This window comes from Microchirus variegatus, assembly GCF_963457635.1.
Source record: "Microchirus variegatus genome assembly, chromosome: 16".
Classification (NCBI taxonomy): Eukaryota; Metazoa; Chordata; class Actinopteri; order Pleuronectiformes; family Soleidae; genus Microchirus; species Microchirus variegatus.
In genome coordinates, this window is record NC_139817.1 from 13,765,995 (window position 1) to 13,790,938 (window position 24,944).

A 24,944-nucleotide genomic window follows, 5' to 3' on the forward strand; every position below is an offset into this window, starting at 1 on the left:
ATAAAACACTATTCTCTCCTCCTTAACCACAGCCAACGCACCTCATGTGTCTTAGCTCTGAAACCGTTTAGAGGGAATGGGAATACTCAGGACAAGCGATCTGTCTATCAAAAGAAAAAAGCAAACAAGTAAGCACTCACACAGGGCCAATTTCTCAGGGTGATAAATGCATTCATCCTAATGGACTCCGATCATCTTGACAGATTGTCATAAATGCATCTTTAACGATGTTTTCCGTAAATCTTAAAATAGACGGGGACACAATTATCACTAATATTTATCAAGTCAGGGAAGGTTTTCCTCTCCACTGCACTGGTCTCGGGTCCAATATTATGTTAAATACTCGTCTTGTGTGTCTCCAAGGAGACTTAGCATCAGCTCTGATCATGTGTGAGGTGTGTGGAGAGACGAGATGTTCTTTCTGCTCTTTCCAGCCGCTGCTGCTGCTGCTCATTAGGCAGTGGTGGTGGTGGTGGTGGAGGTATGCACTGCTGTCAGTGATTATATTCTTCCCCAAGTCAGATTGGCCATATTTGGTTCATGTTCTTTTTTTTTTATTTTATTATTTATATATGTAGCATTGTGGAGGATGACTATTTCAGACCTGACCTCAGTGTGTCTAAGTGTGGGTGTGTGTGCGCATAAGTCAGAAAGGTGCGATGATTCATATGCAAGGGCCAAAATAAAATAGTCCTCTGGGAGCTGATACATTTTCTTTTGTCTTCTTCTTCCTCACAATGGTTTATAATAAGAAACAAACATATTTGCATGCATTTAAAGAAACAGATACAGTTAGCTTTTTTTGTGTGTTTATATCTTCTGTAACTGCAACTGTATCACCATGGTATGCTGTCGTATACCACAGCCATCAATATACATTTTAAAAACTATCCAAGCTAGTGGCGGTTGCTGGTCTTTGTAAAGGCCACATTATACTTCTCCCACTGTGTAACCACGGAGGCCCCTCAAGCCTTCATACTCGGTGACGGATACGCAGTGCTATTTCCCGCCCGATCAATAGGGGTCGCTACGCAAGGTTGTTGTGCTTTTGGCTACAGTGAGCAATGGCGTCCAAGAGAGAAAGACTGCAGTTGTTGAATAACATTGAAACAGTGGCCGTTTCTCACTTTTCTGTGTCACGGAACGCAGTTTTAAGATAATTTGAGGCGAGAAATTAGCAATTTAGAGTCTAAACATGTGCTGTGTGTATTAAGATATGATGTATTTATTTATAGTTTGGCAGCGACGTTGTCGGCGGTGTTCAGCTCCGCCTCTGTGGACCCTCGGTGTGCACTGTGGCCGGCACGGAGCAGCGTTTGCTCGGCCTGTCCTGAGGACCAATCGCAGCCCTTGCCGTCTCCGTTGTCCCGTGGCGGAGTGACGGACACTTAAAAAATATTTTGGGCAGTCGGCGACGATGCAGAGGCTCTGTGACAGGCTCAGATGCAGAGGGCTCTGTGTAACCTACATAGTATAAATTGGGCTTAATAGGGGAAGCTCATTTCAGGCCCATTTATTAATGCATAGATTCTGACAATGAACAACTAGAACAAGGAAACGCGACAATTATGTAAAACTGAAATGCTGAAATGCTATAATGAGTGTTTTTATTTCCAGTGTATATGTACAGTCCATGTACAAAATGGTCAGTATCGTCGAGCAAATAACACACAACAACCAGCTGTTTGTCTACAGACTTCCCTTGCAGAATCCACACAGGGCTGAGGCAGAAAAGGCTCCGCTGTCATGTATGTTTCTGCAACGCTGTCAATCAAAAACTGGTTCCGCCTTTCCGACAGTTCCTCCACTGCTTTATTGATTCTCAGAGAAGCCGAGCTTCTCTGGAAGTGACACTTTTGCCGCATTTGTCCAATCACCGTCGCACTCACCGCAGTGAAAGATAATCTATTCTGTGCCAACCCATAGAGAACAGTTCTACACTAGTGACATAATTGCTGTCTAAGAGCAATCGCCACTGTTCCAAGCATATCATATATCTCAGTGTTCCGATATCTAACTATGACCTGCTAATGAACGCAAGTGGCAAGAATGACTATAAATAAAAAGACTGCAGTGCTTTGTGATTAGCTTGGCATTCAGCATATGCTAAAAAATGATAAGGATAAAAAAAAACAAAAAACATATTGCTATGGGTATTTAGTGTACAGAAGAGTGTATGTGTGAGTCTTCTGGGACCAAGTCTCATCCCGAAGACAAAGCTTTTACCCTTCTGACAAAACGACTCAGTGGATTTGATAAGAAGAATGAGCACTTTGGCGAGATGACATACAATAATACACGTTTAATTAGAGGCACAGCAAGTCAAGTGTTATACTCCTGTGTGCACAGCTTGTCGGGTTAGACCGGGAATGATAAATGGCTGAAAAGAAAAATGGAACTTTCAAAATTAAACTGGAATGAATTTGCAAGCTCGTAAAAAAAAGAAAAGAAGAAGTGCAATAGGATGCATACAAATGACTCAATGGCACGTTTTTCTTTTTGTTTGTTTTATTTTTTATGTAATTTATATCAGAGTTTAGTCATGTAAAGAGTAGCTAATTACTCTCTCTCTCTTCCCTTTCTGCTTTATGCTGCTCTCTCCTATAGCTGCTGAACTGTGTATTGCAGTGGGAAACTCAGCTTCCTCTAAAACGGTGTTCGAACGCGATTAGAACGTGTCACTAGTTCGTTCAGAATCAGCTGTTTTTCACGGATGGTGGATCTTCTTATGTGATTTTCGGATTCCAGTAGCAGCCTCTGCATTCAAACTAGGTTCAAATGTTCTCTATGGGATGGCACAGAATATGCTCTTTTCACTGTGGTGAGCTTGACAGTGATTGAACAAAATGCGACAAAAATATAACTTCCATGGAAGCTCAGCTTCTCTCTGAGTCGAAGGAGCAGTGGGTGCAGACGTGGACGCTGGGCTTCTGCATGATGATTGGAGGAACTGTCTGAAAGGCGGGGCCAGTATTTAATTGACAGTGCTCCAGAAACACACACAACAACGGAACCTTTTCTGCCTCAGTCCTGTGTGGATTTTGCGAGGGAAGTCTGTAGACAAACAGCTGGTCGTGTTATCTGCTCGGCGATAGACCTTTTCCTTTGTTCGTACACTACCGTTCAAAAGTTTGGGGACAACTATACAATTTTTTTGTGTTTTCCATTAAAACTGAACACTTTAATTAAAGTCAAAACATTGACAAGATTAGAAATAATGATTTTGCCCTTCAAACTTTGCTTTTGTCAAAGAACCAGCAAAACTGTTTCCAGCTGTGCTAACATAATTGCACAAGAGTTTTAAAGGGTTTTCTAATCTCTATACCTCTATACACCTATGTACATATTCCATTAAAAACCAGACGTTTGCAGCTACAATAGTCTATCACATTAAAAATGTATAGAGTGTATTTCTGATTTATTTAGTGTTATATTCATTGAAAAAAAGTGTTTTTCCTCCAAAAATAAGGACATTTCTACGCGACCCCAAACTTTTGAACAGTAGTGTATGCACTGTAAATAAAAACACTTGTATAGCATTTCAGTTTTACATAATTATCGCGTTTCCTTGTTCTAGTTGTTTGTTTTTAGAATTTATGTGTACATAACTGGGCCTGAAATGAGCTTCCCCCCGTTTCAAAGACCAGCAACTGCCACTGGCGTACAGTACAGTTGCACAAATGCTTTTTCACTTCATTTCAGATACATCCTGCACCAACAGACATGAGTGTTATTTATCCTGGGGGGATACAAAAAAAGAGGCAGCACATCAGCCTGCGAGTGCACTTTGCCTGTAATCTGCATGTAATCAGTCAAGTTCCCAACTGCAGGGGACATGATATGGAAAGTGGAGTGTGCCTACCATTAGTGTGGATGTTTCCTAGCTCCTAAGAGCAAGAGCAAATTACACATGTGGAATAAAATAAAAGGTGAGATGAGAGGGAGAATATTTTTGTTCTCTATTTTACCAAAAAAAAAAAAACATTTGCAATGTAGTAGCACAGATAACGTTGATAATACCAGACCAGGTTTGAAGAAGGGATGAAGACTAAAATAAAACTCTGTGACCAGATGGTCATTATGACATTAAGTGAGAAGGAACACGGCTCTTTTGATTAGTTATTTATCAAGTTACCTTGAGACGGTAGGGAGCACTGTTTTTTATTAAGATGTCTTAATACTTAGATCCTTTTCTGGTGTATTGTTGCTGTAATAAATGTTTTCCAGTCCTGTTATGTTTCAGTTTAAGTTTGCAGGATTAGGACTTATTGGATGAATGGGACGGGCCCAGAGGGAGACTTTATTTCCTTTGGGTGTGTGGACTGAGGCCTTGCCAAATAATCCTGGCAGGGAACTGGAGTGTGCATATGACTTTGTTTTACTGGTTAATGTGTTTTGATATAATCTATGGACCACATGAAATGTTCTGATTTCTGATGTGTATGCTCTCAGTATTCCATCGAGCAAGTCTCTGGTTTGTCTTATAGTCTTTGACAAGTTTAAACCCGTCCTGTGTATAAGTCCACTGGAGCCCTGGCTTAATTATAATCCCACTGCTGGCCATAGTTTGGAGAATCCCAGTGTGCAGAGCCGGAGTCTGTAGGCAGAAGACCCACTGTGATCTCCGCTGCTTACTGGCAGATGGATGGAGTCTGCTTTCCTTGGTTTGAAATCCTCAAACTACACCCTTTGTTTTATCGGTTAAACTGTGCAGTATCTGGTCTATTAGAGTTATTCCCCAACTGGCTTTTTTTTTCCAGTTTTTTTTTTTTTTTTTTTACTGCTTGAACCTATGGGGAGCACGAGGCCCTTATATGAACTCAAGGTTGTGGACATATTATTCATTCCTACAAATTCTCTTAAGATGGAAGACAAGCCTGCCTCAGCTTAGAGCTCTTTAAGTGATGATACCACTACCGCGTTCAAATTCCACATATTAGTAATGTTAATGGAGCCTTTGACTATGTGGTCCTTCAGTTCAAATTCAAGAATAGTTTTTGCCAGTGCTGCTTTTTTTTCCCCCTTCCTTTTTTTTCGGAGAAAGACTTGATTTTATTGAAAATCTTTTAACAAGAACTCATTCACTCTAGTCAATTCAGTCAGGTGGACAGACCCTTCCCACTTTATCAGATAAGGGCGCTCACATCGCCAAAGGCATCTTCAAGGACAGATGCAGACACGTGTATTACCTAAGCCCTAATGCATTCAACTCCATGTCATTCAGAGATGCTTCGCAGGAAAAAAAAAAATTAATCTTAAGAGTAACATTAATTTACCAAATGTGCTTTTTTTCTTCTATATATATGAAGTTATGAGACTTCTTTGTCTCTTTTCCTATCATATTCTCCATATACTATGACAGGGGTTCTCAAAGTTTTGATACCTGAGGGCCAATTTAGGAACCCAACATTGGACTGAGGGCTGCCAAAGGAGAAAAACAGAAAGAAATCCCATTTGTAATAATTTTAATGACCAGCGTTAAGTAATATAAGCGTTAATATAATGGAATTTAAGCATTAATATAATAACACTTTATAATTTGCTGGATAATGACCCAGTATTTTGGCCATTGTTCTTACCTTCTAATTACAGGTTAATACCAAGTAAGACATTTCTGTTACCATATATTTACTGGGTAAATAGCAGGTATCCTGGATTAAAACTATTAACTGTAATTCATTGCGGGCCGCCAGAAATGGTTCTGCGGGCCGCCATTGCCCCCCAGGCCGCACTTTGAGAACCAATGTACTATGATTTTATCATCATTTTAACCAAGTGTGGGCTTTATTTGGGTCATAAAATTAAAAAACTTTTTGGACAATGCATTATTCATTTATTTGATGTACAGCCTGTGGACATAGTAAAAGAGTGGTCATTGGATTTGTTGACCTCTCAAATTCACACTGGAACCTCTGATATTTCTTGTAATATGTGAAAACAATTGTGATTCAAAGCGTGATTTTAAAGTGGGCCATGACTTTTTTGGAAGTTTGGGAACGGCTGATTTAAATAGTTTGATCTCTCTTCCGTGAAAGGTGTACGAAGCAGTTAGTGTGTGTCCTGTAAGCCGTGGAAATCTTCCCTGATCCCTGTGAACCACAGTGGACAGATGATTTGGCCGTGTTTGGCCAATGTGTGAGACTTTGAGAGAGCAGAGCAGACGAGGAGCCATAACATAATTAGATGAAACGACGCGCTGACGCATCGCGTGTCAGTGAGAGTAAAATCGAGCAAAGAAAAGACGGATAAGGTCAAGCGTGTGGTTTTTGTGTTTCCTGTGTGTTCTGCGTTTGTGCATAGATAGACGCTCATCACGTCTCTGTGATTACGAGAGCATTTCACCACAAACAGCATGGGACTTATCAGAGCGAGCCAGGTTTTCCGAAAGACTGACAGTTTAGCGAAAACTGCCATGGGATAAGTCTTGAGCCTCACTCAATCATCACTCTCTTGCCACCGTCTCGGTCTCTCTCTCTCTCTCTCTCTCGATATATCTCCCGCGAACACACATACACTCACACACCTGTGCAAACACAGATGCAGAAACCCAAAGGCAAAGCCCAAGAATTGATTCTCAGAGCTGCTCTTGTGAGATCTCGAGCCTTTATATGTCTCCTACAACCCAGAACGGATAAAAGACGACCGTCCCCCCCCCGTGACGATTTGTCCTCGGAGGCGACGGAAAAAACGTAAACAGACAAGATGAGGAACAATAGGTGTCATGGGAGGACGGTGCGTGAGTAAATACAATTTAGGCTTTTCAAAGGAATTTGACACACGTGGGACGGAGAGAAACAAGTACAAGGCAACCGATGAGAATAAATTAAACCATTTAGTCATGTTTATGAGTGTAAATGTGTATTATAGTTACCGGAATGTCATTTGGAATATCTGTCCCAGGTTGACCTGCTGGGTTTTGTTGTTATATCCATGCAGCATCTCGCCAAACAGGGTGTCATTGAAGTGGACATCCTGCCTTGAGCATTTCGGTCCCTCACAGTTGTCTGACAGCAGGAGGCAGGAGCGTCCGTCCGCTGCAAGTTTGTACTCCTGCACACACCTGAGAGGGAGGGGAAACGCGCTGTCAGTACATTATAGAATATTTGATGTCTGTGAATATAGGTGCCAGGCAATTTGAGATGAGTTGCGGCATCTGAAAGACTGGCACTTTTTTTTTTATTTATACACCGATGGGCTCACTTTGTACGACTTTAATCTACGGATTAAAACAAATACCAATGGATACAATGACAGAGAGCCACTGCCTTGTTGTCTGCCGTGTTTTCAGCCCTTGTTTTGCAAAAGTGTCTTTTACATTTGCAGAGTATATTTGCAAATGATGTCGCAAAGACTTGTAAAGAGCACTGTATTGAAGACACAGTCCAATGTGCTATTTTGAAATACTACAGACAATGTTATCAGTTATCTCACTATTCATTTCAACAATACTCAAGAGGTTGAGTATCTGTTGCAAACAATAATAAAAAAAAAAAGGCTAAGCCACTACTTTACAATGTACTGGTCAAGGCCAGCTATTCCAGTACTGTAATAATCTCATCTTTATATTCTACAGTCCATTTTAAACAAGTTATTTTATTAAATTTGCCTCCATAGTGGGCTGATCCGAGAATGAATTACTCTTTGACACACACCTGTATTGGAAAGTGAGGCAAAGTGTGCATTTGATATTGGCTGTTTGAGAACTAATGTTCTTGCCACACAACACAGTGATCCTGACACATCTCAAGGAGAATTAGGATATTATCTTTTTCAACAACAACACTGCTGCTGCATTTTATTAAGTTCCCACTTGCCAGAAACCCCAGAATTGCCTGGAGTAGCACACACGCAAATACACATAGTTTCTTTGTAACAGCACAATGTGTTCGCAATGGAATATTATGGAGTCAGCACCTTTCACTTCACTTTAATCAATGTTCCTCAATCTTATATTTTATTACCAGATTATCATCTCCAAAACTGCTTAAATGAGCCTGTATATAATATTTAGCTATCAAACAACAGTAAAATACAGGTGTATATATATATAAATACATATATATATATATATAGAGGATGTTGCAGCAAGAAGCAGTGGAGAGTACAGCTGGCAAGTATGAAAAAGTGGCACGGTCCATAATTTTCTGAAATACCACTGACAGACATGACACAAACAGCCTGAGCCCACTGATCCGTCCCATCCGGTGTATAAGGGGTAAATGGCAGAGGTGATATAATGGCGTGGAACATTATTTCCCCGTGAACTCGTGGAATGCCCGAGTGTAACATCGCTCACGACCAGCTGCACAGCTTTTCACGGCCGCAGAACAACCTTTTTCCAAATGGAAACTCCTCGGAGATTACTGTGTCATGAGAGACAGCCTAGTTCTAGGGCAGGTGCTCGAAAGAAGAATGAAAAAAAAAAAAGCCTCTTCACTCCACACAGTGCATCAGCTCAGTGGAACATGCATGAGGTGAGGAAGAGGGCGCTTGCAGAGCAGATATACAGCTGAATAATGTGTGGGAATTTCAGTCAGCACAGTCTAAGTTTCAGGCATGAAGAAATAAGGAATCTCTGGAGACAGACTCAGTCTTCACTGCACCTACTGATCCAGATACTTAGCTTAGAGCGGCAACTAACTATTTTCCCGATTAATTGATGAATCGTTTTGTCCAAAAACCAACATGATTCCGTTTGAATGATTTCTTTGTTATGTGAAGCAAAGAAATTAAGAAAATATTCACATTCAAGAAGCTAAAATTCTTGTTTTAATCATGAAAACAGCTTCAAACCAATTAGGAATTATCAACATAGTTGACGATTAATTTAGTAATCGATTAATAATCCATTTATCGATGAATTGTCTCAGCTCTAGCTCAGCTGTATTTGTATTTAAACACACTTGCAATTAAAGGTGCCAGAAATACGACAATCCTATGACTTGGGAACTAAGAAATATGATGAGAAATAAGAAATGTGGGTGCATTTCAGTTTTCAGTAACACGTGCAACACATTAAAAAATATGTTTGAATAAACAAAACAAAAAAATGTTTTTGACTTCTTTTTCTTTGTCTTGTAGAATTGTTATTCTGTGCAGCAGATTATTGCTCTGGTGATATTTGTGGTGTTATATATTGTTATTTTTTTACTGCTTTTACAGTTAATTAGTATTGTTCTCTATTTCTACCGTATTGAATGCCTTTCATCACATTAAAAAAAAGTAATTTGAGTCATCTATTTGCATTTTGTTCGTGCGAGTATTTGCCTTCGGAAGAACATTTTCCTGCCTTTATGTAGCTTTTTTCAAGAGAAGCCTTTATTTCTCGCCTCCAGACACCTTTAAATATTTTACTGTTAGTTATTCTCACCCACAAAACATAAGCACATTGCTGGAACTAGGGTCATCTTCAAGGGGCACAAGCTGCTGAAGACACAGCTGTTCGCAGCCTCCATTGAAGCCATCCGTGCAGTCAATGCCCATGGAGTAGTCATAGCAACCGGAGCCATCTTTCATTGGCCTCAGCCCCCCAGGACACTGCAAGAAAAAGAGAGACAAAGAGAGAAAGAGAGAAAGAGAGAAAGAAAGACAGACAGAAAGGTGGTAGGAGGGAGATGTAGAGAAGGGGGTTGAGCAGGAGGGCATAGATTAGAGACAGGGAAGAAGAGATACAGACACAGAGGTCAGCATGTGCATTTTAATCAAGATCAGGTGGCACAGAGGAGGTCAAATAAGATAGTGAGAAGAGATGGCAAAGATGAGAGTGAAGGCGAGCGCATGAGGAAAAAAGAATAGGTTGATTAAACCAAGGAGGAATGGAATTATGAGAATGAAAATAATGGAAAAGTTGTTGCAACCGCGTGAAAATGAAACTGGCAGTGTGTGGCTGGTAGTCCATCATTAGAGCTCATTTGACTGCAAGAGCACAGTGACACTTAAGGTCGATGGCAAAAGAGAGAGAATCAAATTAGATCTAATAAGCGCACTAAGTAATAAATGAGTAGTGTTGGATATTTTTTTATTCGCACATTTCACACAATCCTTGAGATGACACCGAGGGCAGCGAGATGTGGACGTTTTTTTTGTTCAAATCAGGGATGATGTAGTGAGGGTAATTTAAAATAATGCATGGACAATAACAGCCCCTTTGTTGTTTTACATTTTCAAAACGCGGTTAATAATTCTGTTTCACTCCGGGCTTCTGTTTACCAGCGAGACCCCGGTAACCTTCACACAAAAGCAAATCACATTCGCCGACGACGAGCAAACACCGAATACACTGACAGCGAACACTAAGTCTGAATATCATCATTTTGAGTTTGGATAATTTAAAGTGCTTTTAAATTAAATCTACTTCCTCCAGCATAAGAAATACTCATTAGGCAGCCAACGCAACAACAGCAGATGTTTCCTATAACAAAGATGGACTCAATTTAAATGTCTTTTTATTTTTACCCATTAACAACTTTTAGACCTAAAAACCTTTGACAGATGTAAACAAAAGACTGTTACGCCAAACAATACAAATGGGGTTATGTATAATGATGATTCCTGCTGCTTCTGCTCGTGTTGGAGGCAAAGAAAAACAAGAGCAGAAATCAATTAATCCATCATATCGCATGATGTCAACATTTTTCTATTTAAATAGGATGTTATGACCTCTGTAATTAAATACCGCAGGAATCTTGAGCTAAGCATGCAATCATTTAAGACACAGAAGTATTGTTTAATGACAAGAATAGCATATTCTCCTCGTGTCGTGACTTTTTCTTTTAGTATAAGTGAAATATTCAAGGTACAGTTTAGATTTAACTGGGGATTTTCCACAGGGAGGCGTTTGCTAAGGCTGTTACGCGATATAATATACAAGACAACCGGTTCGTATATAAGGCTACATCAGGACTGCCAAATGCCCAATACAGCCGTAATGTACAGCCAACAGCCAACCACAACAATAAAGGTAGTTACACTCTTACATTAAAGCACTGCAGTGTTATTGCCAATTATACAAGTTTACCACCATCAAACGGGGGCCTAAGTATATCTGGAAGGAGTGCTCAAGCAATAATGGAGCAGCAGTGTTTTAAATACAGGGAAAAGGCAACTCATGCTTTGCACTTAAGCACTGTTTCAGCCGTAGACCGGTCACCTTCGAATGACTGACAGTCAGCACGTTATATTGTGCACGTATTTCTTGCTATTTGCCGTAAACAAATGAACAAAATTCCTTAGCAGTAAATTGTATTCAGCACATTTATTTATAGGATTTAAAGGGAAAAATTTTTTAGATAACAACATATTAGTAGGAGCTGAAATTTGTGTAGAGCAGCTTTCTACTGTGCTCCTCTGTTTGTTGTAGCGTCTCATAAACAATAAAATATGGTTTTAACACAGTGAGGGACCAGGAAAGCAGGAAAATGAGCAGAAGTCGTCCCTTAACCCATTAATACGGTGGCCTTGAGGTGCAAAACACAAACGCAAATCACAAAACACAACACAAATCAAAAACACAAACGCAAATCAAAAAACACAAACGCAAATCAAAAACACAAAAACATTAACTCAAAACGGAAACACAAATCACACAACACGAACACAAAAGCAGGAAACACGAAAACATTAACTCACAACGCAAACACAAATCACACAACGCAAACACAAAAGCAGAAAACACGAAAAATATTAACTCACAACGCAAACACAAAAGCAGAAAACACAAAAACATTACACAATGTTACACAAACACAATGATTTTGTGTTTTGTGTTTTCTGCTTTTGCGTTGTGAGTTAATATTTTCGTGTTTTCTGCTTTTGTGTTTGCGTTGTGTGACCGTACATTAAGGCCTGAAGTGCCTGGAAAAAATGCCTCTAAGCTGAGCTCAATGCCGACTAAATGACTGATTTCTCAGCCTCTGTAGCAGATATAGGAACACAATTCAAAAAGTATTTGAGAGCTTACACCTGTGGCTTTCCTGTGAAATTTAGTTTATTTAGATACACAAATGTCAAATTAAAGTGAATAACTATTTTCTATTAAAAAACAGTAAGAAAATAAAGTAATATAAACTTGTGTCAGTGCCTTGATTTAGTCCTGATGGAGTGTTAAGAACAAGAACAGCATGTAATGACTGTAACAGTCTGCTTCACATGTGACCGTGATAGTGCTTACAGCGCTGCGGCATCTGCAGGTAAACACTCCGTCGATTACGGTGGTACTTATCGTCATTATCGACGACCTTGTCGTCTTCAAACATAATTATGTCTTAACCATAAATCCTGGTCGATTTTTTCAGCGTGTTCGAAATTATCGGACACTCAAAATTGCCCATGGGTTTGAATCTGAGAGAGATTGGTCGTTTTTGTCTCTTTGTGCGTTTGCCTTGTGATGGCGGCCTGTTCACGGTGTGACCCCGCCTCACACCCTATGTCACCAGGGATTGGCACCAGCAGCCCTGTGGAGCCTCATGTGGAGGATAGAGCGGTAGAAGATGGATGGACATTTGGAAGATCCTCACACTCATGCCGCCCTTTCAACCCGAACCCGCTGTGATTTACGACAGACAGACAACTAGACGCTTTATTGATCCCTTGGTAAATCCAGGATGCCACAGTCAACAGCCACCAGACAAAAGTGAACTCCTCGTTCCTTATGACGAGATGTGTTCCCCCACAAAACATGGAAAGAATTTTTTCGGATAAAGGTCTAGCTCATAAGAAAGGTGGGTGCAAGGCTGATAAAAGGTCAACGTTTGCTCAGTGTTTGCCTTTCCATTTCAAACTGATCTCCAAGGAGAACCAAATCCTCACATGACAACAAATAAATGAAAAAAAAAAAGATAAATGTGCAACGACCATTTTGCATTGTTCACACAATCGTTTTGGACATAGTTCCCATATGTTCAGAATTCAGTGCTCCAGTCTCAGATACAATAACTGTATCTCATGAATGTAATGCTAACCTCCTCACCAGAACAAAATTGAGGCCATTCATCACAGTGAGGCAGAGCAGTGGGAATAGCTGTCTGTAATTCAAGAATTGTCATGCAGCACTCTGTGGCTGAATGAAAGGACTTAAGGTTAGCCATTAGCGCAGCCCACCAGCTACTTGTTCTCTCTGTTCTGACGACGCTCCAAAGACACGGGCCTGAGGAGGGGGAGGATTTGCATTTCAAATAAATTAATTACAGTCTGTCCTTCTGTGGGTGCTACAGCTACTGCTACTGCTGCGGCAGCACGACGAGGACAGGTCAAGAGATCGAGCTACACATTATTTGTATAACATAAGTACAATGTTACTGAGTGAGATGTTATTACAATTATCAGTCTCATCCGCACGACGGAAATATACTACCATTTCCTCCTCACACTAGATGTGACGATCATAGATGGATCTACGTCCCACACGCCTCTGCACGTCCGCTATACCAGTCCCGCTACACCCCCGCTGGACTCTCTGCGTTGTGTTTTGATGCTATTTTGATGGAGGAGTGTCATGCGGAGAGAAAAGCGTCACCAGACGCAGGGTTCACAGGGTTGCGAGCGAGACCTCAATTTCTTAGACAGTCTGCTTGGGCTTTCAAACACCATGGCTGGCTGGCTCCAAACACCTTTGTGGGGCAAGGCAAAGTAAACTCTGCTTAACAAATGAATCTCTTAACCACACAAAGAAAACCAACATCTTTCAAGTATATTCTGTATCAAAAAATACAGATTTCTATACAATCAAATGACAAACACCACTCAGGAAAGTAAATTGGCAACATGAATGAATGTAATGTATGAATGTAATAGAACAATTTTTCAACACTTTACTAAACAGTCAAAGAATAAAAATGCACGTCATAAAAGCCGCAAATGTACAGCAAACAATCGCCTGCACTACTAGTTAACATAAAAAATCATTAAACTGACAATAATGAGTGGTTTTAACACGTATAAAATACGAGACATTCCAATGCTTACAATGCACTAGGCTGTAGCTACGTTGTCCTGCGAGAACGATTTGCTTAAACTTGTGGCACAAATAGGTAACTGCCTTACAGATCTATGACCTCTCAATATCAGAAAAGCTCTGCTAATGTTGACATAGTTTTATTTAACTATCTTTCACACACTTTCCTTTTTTTTAGGTTTCTTTGCAGCGTAGGCAAAGATACTATACATTTTCCATTTCAAAATTACATACTTTTCTAGACTCAAATTTCCAGACTTCTCTAAGGATTTTTCAGCCAATATTGAAACATATTCAACATCTTTTATAGTTTTCTTCATGAAGCCAGCCCTTGGAAAACTTGCACTGACCCATGACACCGTTGCTGCCGACAATAGGTGGCTGTAGCTCGACGACATGTATGGAAAAAAATAAATAAATGAGAATCGCAGTCGCACGGCGAACGGTAACCATGGTAACCTGACACCATTCTACAGCCAGCTTGATTAGTTTCATATCATCTACACAGGTAGGCTTTTGATTTGTATATATGAATATACGGTATTTCAGAAAGTGACATAATAGTCTGGAAACAACACAAACATTTTTCCATACACTTTTCCCTTTTTGTATACTTATCCAGACCTGGAAATGACTCAAATTAAATTCCATGCTGCATAGGAACCCTGAGGGCCTTTTATGCATGTAGTTTGCATGTTCTCCCCGCATGTGCATGGGTTTTCTCCAGGTTTTTTTCTGTTTCGTATCTCACAGTCCAAAAACATGCAGATTTGGGTATTAGGTGAATTGAACATTGGCGAGAGTGGATGGTTGTTTGTCTCTATGTGGCCTTGTGATGGGACTGGTGAACTGTCCAAGGTGTGACCCTGACCTTTGCCCCATGTCGACTGGGATTGGCACCAGTGCCTCCCCCACAACCCTCATCCAAAGATGGATGGATGTAAACAGAGCCCAGGTGCAGAAGACTTGATTTATATTATGCTGTAAGGTTATTATCGAATTATTGTGAAAAAAAATAAAAAAAAAATACTTTAAATTACACATTAAACAAAGTATGTTTTAATGCCTATTTTCAAGTCCAGTCACAAATGATTAATAGCTCCAACGACTCAACTAACTTTAATGAATTGGGTGGTGACATATTATTGCTGATTTTTATTTAACGATCATTTATTCACTCATGCCTGAATGCAGACATGTGAGGGTGAAGAATAAAACATTGAGCGTTTCCTATATGGATTCTCTCGGGGATATTTCAAACGAGAAATTTATGACATCATTAAGTACTATAGAGAGAGATGGTATTTCGTTCTTAAGCATAGTTAAGGGATTAAACGTACAAGGTGAGCAGGTTTGAAGAAAAATTAAGTGCATCAAATAAAACTGCACATTTATCTTCCTATGTGTTATGGAGTTCACATATAGATCACCCCTACAAATTAAAGTTTACACATCTGAATGGATGCTATTCATTTTGCTAATCACCCATTAGTGCCCTCAGCTTTAATCAAGAACTGAGCATAATGTATTCACGGGGCCTGTTTTCTTCTAATAAACGTGTCAAAGTCAAGATGGTAGACATTCATTCGAGTGGCAAAGGATCGGGAAACAAAAAGTGTGATCAAGGATTTATATATATTCACGAAGCAACTTTTGAATTTACAGCACGGGGGAGCTACTGTTTATAAACAGCAAATACTTAAGGAAGAAAGGTAGTGCAGGAATGTTTCCCTTTATAAGTTGTATGTGTGCTGAGAGTTTCATAAAGCAGCACATATCAAAAAAAAAAAAAAAAAAAAAGGCTTTGAAACAGCCCAACGCTAAATCACACTGACAGGCAACTGGGAGGAGGGAAAAAAAAATCAAATACTCTAAAAGCATATTTGACAGCTTAATCTGGTTTAGAGGTGGCAGAGATGCATGCCCTGCAGCTCCACTGCTGTTCAAATGGGTTAAATTAGGCACAACAGTTTTACTGCTGCAAGAGCGAGAGAGCGAGAGAGAGAGAGTGAGAAATGTGAGGGAGCAATTAATTCCCTGGCTGTTGCTTCCTCATTCACATGTGAAGTCGTACTTAATCCTCACTGAGAAAACACACAGTTGTCTCTCAGCTATCGGAAATGCTGTTGCCACGGGTCAAAAATAGACTTTGTGACTGAAGACAGATTTAGTCTGTCGTTTGAATTGTTTTCGTGTGGCGTGAACGTTTGCTGCACAGAAACATGGACGCACGTTTGGACGCATGTTCACGAAGCACATGCTGCCTTCTTCCGTTTTCGCATACATGCTCAGTGCTCATATTGTGCTATGCATTCCGCTTATGTTTGTCATCCTCCTTTCTTTCCTTGACACAACAGATAACAGTGAGGAAGGAAAGGATTTCCTTTGTCTTGTGACTCTGTCACCACACTCAGCTGCTCTCGGCTCAGCTCGATTGCCAGAGGCCTTAAGGAAAACTGCTGTTATTTGCTTCCTTTTGATGCCAAAGACAGCGGTGACATGCCTTGTCACAATGAGCTATCTTTGCTCATGCGAGGAAACACAATATATAAACAAAAATACAGTAGAAAGAATAGTAAAGGACACACTACGACAACCAACCATCCATCGCTTTATCCTCCACATGAGGGGTCACTGAGGGGGGCCGCTGGAGCCAATCCCAGCTGACATACGGCGAAATGTGGGGTCCACCTTGGACATGTCGCCAGTCCATCACAGGGCCACACAAGGACAACATACAACCATCCACTCTCACACTCACACCTACAGTCAATTTAGAGTGTCCAATTTGCCTAATCCCCAAATCTGCATGTTTTTGGACCTTGGTAGGAAACCGGAGAAAACCCAATCCCACACACTGGGAGACGGCTAAAACGAATGAATTTAAAATGAATTACATTTCTAAAGAAGCCTAAAAAGATGTATATATACAGAAAACATATGTGACTCCGTTAAGATATGAAGAGATTTTTTACTCTACACTACCGTTCAAAAGTTTAGGGTCACCTATACATTTTTTTGTGTTTTCCATTAAAAGTCACACTTTTAAAAGAGTTGCAAAAGAGTTGCAAAATGAATAGAAAATATAGTCGACATTGACGATTAGAAATAATGATTTTTATTCAAAATAATCATTTTGCCCTTTCGTCAAAGAACCAGCAAAACTGTTTTCAACTGTGCTAACATAATTGCACAAGGGTTTTCAAGGGTTTTCTAATCATCTAATAGCCTTCTAACGGGATTAGCAAACACAATGTACCATTAGAACACTGGAAATGGGCCTCTATACACCTATATTCCATTAAAAACCAGACGTTTGCAGCTAGAATAGTCGTTACCACATTAACAATGCAAAGAGTGTATTTCTGATTCATTTAATGTTATAGTAATTGAAAAAAAGAAAAAAAGAAGTGCTTTTCCTTCAAAATAAGGACATTTCTAAGTGACCCCAAACTTTTGAAAGGTAGTGTAGATGTAGAGTGAAGATGGTTCTCCCTAAAATAAGTGCATCATCCATTTCTTGTTACAAATGTTCACAAATGCTAATATTTCCTTGTAAAAGGCATCGTCAGAACCACACTCCATTGTGCAAAGATCTTGATTCCCATCCGTGACTGGAAAAGTGCAACGCAGATCTCTGCTGCGGTGCATTCAATGACACACTTGATCCAGCATTAAACCAACAGTGTAAGGCTCAAAGGATGAAATATAAATATATATATATATTACAGTGCATTTGCTTTAAACCATAAAGCATTAGAATTCAGTGGTAATGAGGTAAACTGAGATGTGCTGTGAAGTGGAGCACAGCGCTCAGTTGCTGGGGACGCACGGGGGACGGCGGGCAGAAGGATTAGCAGCTGAGAGTTTGCGCAAAACTTTTGTTTGGGTGGAGCTGCCATTGTTGTCCCTCCCTGCTGACTCTTTATGCTAACACAAGGCAACCAAGCAGAAATCTGATTCCATGCTGACAACCCATCGTTTAATTCTTGACTTCTGGAGTGAGCTACACATTTTAATAAACCCTAAGACAGTGCCATACACGTGTCACAAAATGAGATTGAAGGCAACACTATCTGTCATCTCTAAGCTGTTATAAACAACTGGAATTTGACAGGCCAGAATTACAGTTTCAGGTGGGGTCTGGAAATTTAAGAATACATCTTTGCCAACGCAGCATCTGAACAAGTTTACCATGTCCCAAAAGGGACATCAACTGATGAAAGATATGCCACTAATATCCCACCATCTGCTCAGACTCGGAGGACTTCCATTAGGAAGACAGATACTGTAGCAGGATGCAACAATGTGCCATAAAGAAAAACACCGCGCCATTTCCGTAAAAGCACAGAAACCACAATATGCTGCAGTTGTCAAACTAAAACTTTGGGAAAAAATGGAAGGCTGCCAGGAAAAGCCGTGTTTACAGAGTTTTGAAGCTCACCGAGTGGCCCCGGGAGACTTGAGGAAAGTGCATCAGTATTTCCCCCCTTTCACACACAAAACACAGTGGATGACATGCTACGCTGACCACAGGTTCAACGAGAACTCGACACCACTGGATAAACGGCTACACCGTCCTCTCATGCACTCTCCCACTCACAAACTGTTCAATAATAATAATTTTAAAAAAGGCACAAGGGATTAGATTTCAGCATGATACATTATATTTACTGATATGACCATAAAGGTTGGCCTATTTTAACCCTCACAAAGATTTTTATAAGCAGGATGGATGGATGATCAAACACTGTAACTTTATCGTCATCTTGTGATTGTGACGCTGCATTAAATGAATGTTCTGCAAAAGGTTTTCTATTGTTGTGCACGTTATTCAAAAAGGTTTAGAGCACAGTTCCTATATCGGTACCTATGAAATAAGGGATTATTTTGAGAAGGAGATAAAAACTAATATAACTAACGGAAACACTTTCTATTAGGCAACACATATTCACCATTAACTAGGTGATTACTAACATATATAAGTAACACACTAGCCCTTTATTAGTAATCATTAAGCACATATTAACACCTTAGTCTACATAACCTTATTCTACCTCTATTACAACATGAATTAAGATTTTTCCTACATGTGGTGTTAATACGTGCTTAATATTTATTAATAAAGGGCTAGTATGCTACTTATATATGTTACTAAGCACCTAGTTAATGGTGAATATGTGTTTCCTAATCTAAAGTGTTACCCAGAAAACATATGAAGGTAATCTCAGCTTTATATAAAGGTTTGATGCGTGGATGTATTATATGAACTGGACAGAGCACCGCCCCTCCGCTTCCGTTCATTCCTATGAAGCTGCTCACCCAGTGCATAACAGTTTTTTGACTTCCGTGTTTATTTCCGGGCTATGGGGCACCATAGAGCTTGCGCAGTAGTGTCACTACCATATAAAGATCTATAAAAGCCCGTGTCCATGTCTCGAGGTATCCTGTGGACACTTTTACAGGCGTCTGTTTTACTCAATGGTAAAGTTGCTTTTTGGGCTTTTGGGCTTTTTATGGGGTTTTCTGTTGCAGTACCCACAGTGGCCACCATGCAAAACATGTCTTCAAGGCAGAGGGGGCGGTGCTCTATCCAGTTCATATAATAAATCCATGGTTTGATGTCATGCAGAAAAACTTCCTCTCTGTATATTAAAGAAAAATGGGGAAAAGGAATTGAAGGAACAAATAACGCCAGGATTTGGAGAGAATTCAACTGGAAAAAATGTGATCAGATCTTTTTGAATCACTCCAAAGATTAGGAAGGAATTGGTATCCAACCAACAGCCAAGTTGGAGATCTTGTGGACGTAGACCACAGATTACAGGATACCGGGATATGATATGGTGTGGTTTGGAAATGAAATATGAGGATATGAGATACCTAAAACATGCAAGACATACTACAAAAAGAGGACATGTAACGAGATCATGGTATAGAACAGAACCCCCGACTGAAGGGCAGTGGCTGTGCATTGTGGAAGAGATATTTGTACAGAGACAAATTGAGATAACAAGAGATTCTATTTTATGAAAAATGGAAAAAGTGGACTGAACTTATTTTTCTATGTACCACCTTGACTCTGTAACCGTTCAAAGAAAATCCTCATAAAAAAACAAATTAAAAAAAAAGAAGATGAAACATTTCAAGTTGATCTATTTTCTTTTTCTTTCCTGTGATCATTGAAACTGCAGGCTACAAACTACAATGTAAACATCACAACAGTATATATAGTTTTACACAGCATATTGTTGCTGTGCAGTAAAACAAATGTCTAAACTGTGTTTGATGGGCCAAGACATAAAGAGAGGAAAAAAGAAAAGAAAAACAACCCACAAAAAACAGCTACCTGTCTAAAACCGCTAACCTGCACTTACAACAGCTGCTGTTATAAGCTGAGGTTAGCGAGCACAAGAATAAACCATCTTTTATTCACTTTGCCTCAGCAGCAACAGCAACAGCAACAGCAGCAGCAACGACAGCAAAAAAAAAAGGTAATATAATGTCTCCAAATCTCCAAATCTTTGACAACATTATAATTACACGCAAATGCATGTTAACTAAGAGCAGTTGACAGCCGTGAGCGACTGACACCGACGGGCGGTTTTTTTTTTTAAGCACCGCTTGTGTCATGTCACACCTCTGTTAGCACACCTTCTGGGAATAAGACAGTTAAAATAACATCAACTGACAAAAAAAAAGAGAAAGTAATAAAACTGTGCTTCACAATCCTCTGAGTTACTCTTCAAAGACTGAACATTACTCAGCCACACACGGAGGTATGGCACTCTCTCCTGAATCATTTTACAGTCCGAAAACATGTATAATTTATATTCTACGAAAGTGAGACAGGATGTTCAGTGTTCAGCTATACTATTAAGTGAGGTCCAAGGGAAAAAAAGAACATTGAACAAGGCAGAGTGCATTAATATGTATGCGGTCTCCCTTTGTCTTTTCTTCCCTTTATTAAAAGTGATAATTCTTGTCCCATGGATATGGGTCTTAGTAGTTACATGTTGATGGTTAAACTGTGAAATAGTGCCGTGTGTGCAGGAATCACTCACTCTCACTCATCTTGAACCGCTTTACTTTATCGTCCACATGAGAGTCACAGGGGAGAGGACGCTGGTGCCAAGCCCAGCTGACATAGGGGCGCAAAAAGGTGTGGGGCACCTTGGACAGGTCCATCACAGGGCCACGCATAGAGACAAACAACCATTCCCTCTCACACTCGCGGTCAATTTAGAGTCCAATTTGCCTAATCCCCAATGCCCTGTGGGAGGAAACTGGAGAACACTAACCTGGAGAAAACCCACACATTGAAATTATACATTCAGGGGCTTGCTGTGAGATGGTGACATATAGACTTTGTAAAATATGGTGCTCATTCATATTTTATTTATACTCCATGGTCCACCTCTCTCCACCAACTCAAATAAGGATTCATTTTAATGGCACATGGTTTTAAAGGTGCCATATGTAAGAATGTGGCCAAAAACAGTTACTACACTCAAATTCAAAATACCGAGGTCTTTTAGGTTTCGTTTTCTCCGCCATTGTAGCTCAGACGTAACTGGCAACCCGTGGTTGTTCGGCAGCTGAGACTCTACTGACTGCAATGATTGGAAGACGGCTGTAGGCGCCACATGCCAAAAATATGATTTCAAAACATAAATATGATTTGCGGTCTGCAAAATATTTTTTAATATTTTGGCTGTACTGCTGTTGTTGGTGAGTTCAGTATTTTATATGAACATTATTCTTGTTCTCTGTGACATATTAGGAGGATTTTATGGCCAGTTGCTTTAGATTTATTACATAATGCACCTTTAATGTAAATAAAAAAAATATATATATATACTATACAAGCTCAATTATAGCCTTCAGCCCTTTATAGAATGCAAATTGCAAAATACAAGGTTTACAATTTTTAGTTGAACAAATGTTTTTTAATTCACGGGTATCCCCGATTCCAGGGCTTCAAATAATACAACAGCCGTTATTCTATTATTACTGGTAATGTTATTATTATTAGTAATCATCCATCCTTCATCCACGGCTTTTATGAGGCTCACACGAGGAGCAGCTGCAACCAATCGTGCGTGTCACATCTCAGATGAGATGAAACTAAAAGTGAAGATCGTGATTCTTATTCATTTTTATTGATCTGTGAAATCTCTATTTTTCCTACTCTTTCCCTCTCTTTGTAGATGTGATGTTTTGTCTGTGATGTGCTGAACTTGTTTCTGCACATGTGACACCTGCACATGTGACACCTGTGCATGTGACCTACATCCTGGGAGAGGCGTCCATCCTCTGTGGGTAAATGGTTTGTTTTTATATCGCACTTTTCTAGCTCAGCCGTTCACCCATTCACTCACACCCATCTATCACACCTATTCACACTCTGCCGACACAGCCGCCAGGAGCAACGTGGCGCCCAAGGACTGGTGTCGACCAGCGGAGCCGGGAATCTAACCCAATCAACCTGTTGAAAGACAACTCGCTCGACCACTGAGCTACCGTCGCCCCAAGGTTTCTTTTATTTTGTTTTTGTTTGTGATGTCGGGCTATATAAATTTAATTGAATTGAACAGAAATTACATTGATTCAATACTCATGTACACATGTATTTATATTGTATACCATATTATGAGACGGTCAAAAATATGCTTAGAAGTCCTTACAGTCGTTAAAAAGTTAGAAATTAGATGTGCAATAGTTGGGAGCTACTTTTATTTGTGCGCTGTGACACTTTGCACGTACTTAATAAATGATCAATGCACTTACGAGGAGTACCAACAAACAAATGTAAAGAACTGTGTTATTATGACACCACGATGAATATTAAACTGTCAAGAAGCTGTGGGCAAAAAGCAATTACTACTGGAATGGAAACAAAAGCTTAAAAGAGAACAAGAACAGCCTCGAGCTGTCGACGGTGTAAAGGGCGGGCATCTTCTTGGTTCTGACGACTGACGGCAAATACTCTATGATTAAGGTTTATTTATGTTAAGTCTTTTTTGTCATGGTAATTCAGTGGGAGGTAAATTGCGGAGGATGAAATCATCAAGGTGAAAGACAAAAGAGGTGAGTTTAAAGTTAAAATATTGTATTATATGCTACAGCGTGTAGCTCATTCTGTTACAGCGGACCTGTCAGTCAAACGTATGCTGCACATCGAGGCTTAGCGGGATTGTTACTGATAAGGCTGTGTCTCATTAGACTGGCATCAGTATCACACAAAACTACAGACTATATCACGCCAGTGTAACAAATGTGTAGGAGGAGGAGTTTTTCCTGGACACTCTTGTTTCTCCAGAGTTAAAAGGCTGAGAAACAAGAGAGAAAAACAGGGGAATGGCTGTATGAGTGTTTGTCTTTGGGTTTTTCGACACAAACAGTGAAAAGACCAGTCAATTTATAGCCCTGTCCAAGCCCTTAATGACTCTCCAAACCATCCTCAAGCAATTGAGATGCCTCATCAATTTAATTACTTTACGACACGGGCCCGCCTCGCGCTGTCGAAAGCCTGGCATCGCAAGTTCCACAGTCACCCCGCTCTTGTAAATATCCCAGAAGAACCTTTGTTGATGGGAGCAGACAGCGATGCAATATCTGAAATACATTTTTTTTTTCCTTTAAGATGATAGCGAAAGCTTAACGTGAAAACGAAGCAAGCCATCATATCCGCAAGGAAAAGAATAAAAGACACTAGACTAAAGCAGAGAATACCATTAAATGTTAAGTCTGTGTACAATCAATATCGGAGCACAAACTACAACAGTGTGAGGCCCCCACAGTGCCCACATGTACACATGTACACACAATGTATAACACAACAGCATACAAATGACAGCGTAAGAGTTCATAGAGTGCATAACACCCAACTCATACGACTGCAAAACGCCACATAAAATATTATGCATCGCTTGGAAATATCACAAACACCGAGACAGGATACAGCAGATGGCATACACATTTAATGAGTGGCGTTCATCTTGCGGGGGGAGAAATGTATTTAAAAGAAGTGATTATGCAAACGTATCTTGAAACGTATACATATATATCACTTAAGTACTTAATTACTTAATCAGTCTTATAGCAGCAAAGACATGTAGTAACTACTAAGCAGCAACTTAATTACTATAACCATGTCTGAAACGGGGTATGAAAGGAAGCTGCAAACAGGACCTAAATGAAAATGTTCTATTCTTCCTTTATTGGTTTGGACATCTCAGTGTCAAAAACAAATGGGAGGAAAAAACTGGCCAGGCTGTGCTGTAATATCACTGGTGTCTGCCTGGATGATCTAAAACAATTAGAAGAATAGAAGCTCATCTCAAAGGAGTCAATACCGTAGGTATTAGGGCTGAGCAGTTCATCGAAATCCCAATACTGTCTACTGCATAATATCATTTTAGATTCATTATTGTCTTGATCTATACACGTCTCATTCCACAGACTGAAGAGAACGTCTTTGTTTCTCGCAGATCTGCACAAATACCCCACAGTAATCCTTTTAAAAGTGTGTTTTTTCTGAATGAAAATGAGATGTTAAAAAAAATGACCATTGATGACCGCTGACATCGTAGATCGCGACTGGAGACATTAAAGTTTTTTACCTACAGTACCAACTTACCGACCTCACCTATGAGAAATAATTAAGTACACACAGGGCAAGGCCCTATGCATATGAATGTCACACAGTCACAGACACATTAATAAACACGTCATAAAACACTACTGCACGTAGCATGGTACTGTAGTCAACAAAGTTTACAATAGACGTATGGACACTGCAAGAAAAAGTTGCAAAAAATGGCATATTACAGAACTACTTGACAGCTATTCTAAATTTGACACTTCTGAACTTCTGTCTCAACAATTCTATATACTATATATAGTTTATTTGAAAGTTAAAACAGGGTGGTGTTTTTTTTTTTTTACTTTTTTACATCAGCCTTGTCCTTTTCATTCTACCCTGTGTTGT

At 39.8% G+C, this 24,944-nt stretch overlaps 1 protein-coding gene across 1 annotated transcript in view; it reads right to left on the minus strand.

The window, feature by feature from the left end:
- The window catches only part of astn2 (astrotactin 2), a gene marked incomplete at both ends in the record, with an annotated part of 321,802 nt that overhangs the window by 96,860 nt on the left and 199,998 nt on the right, over positions 1-24,944 (minus strand). Inside the window, 2 exons of the mRNA XM_083902351.1 lie at positions 6,872-7,060; positions 9,371-9,537. Of these exons, the coding sequence (XP_083758477.1) occupies positions 6,872-7,060; positions 9,371-9,537 (356 nt within the window). The remainder of the gene's footprint in view (positions 1-6,871; positions 7,061-9,370; positions 9,538-24,944) is intronic.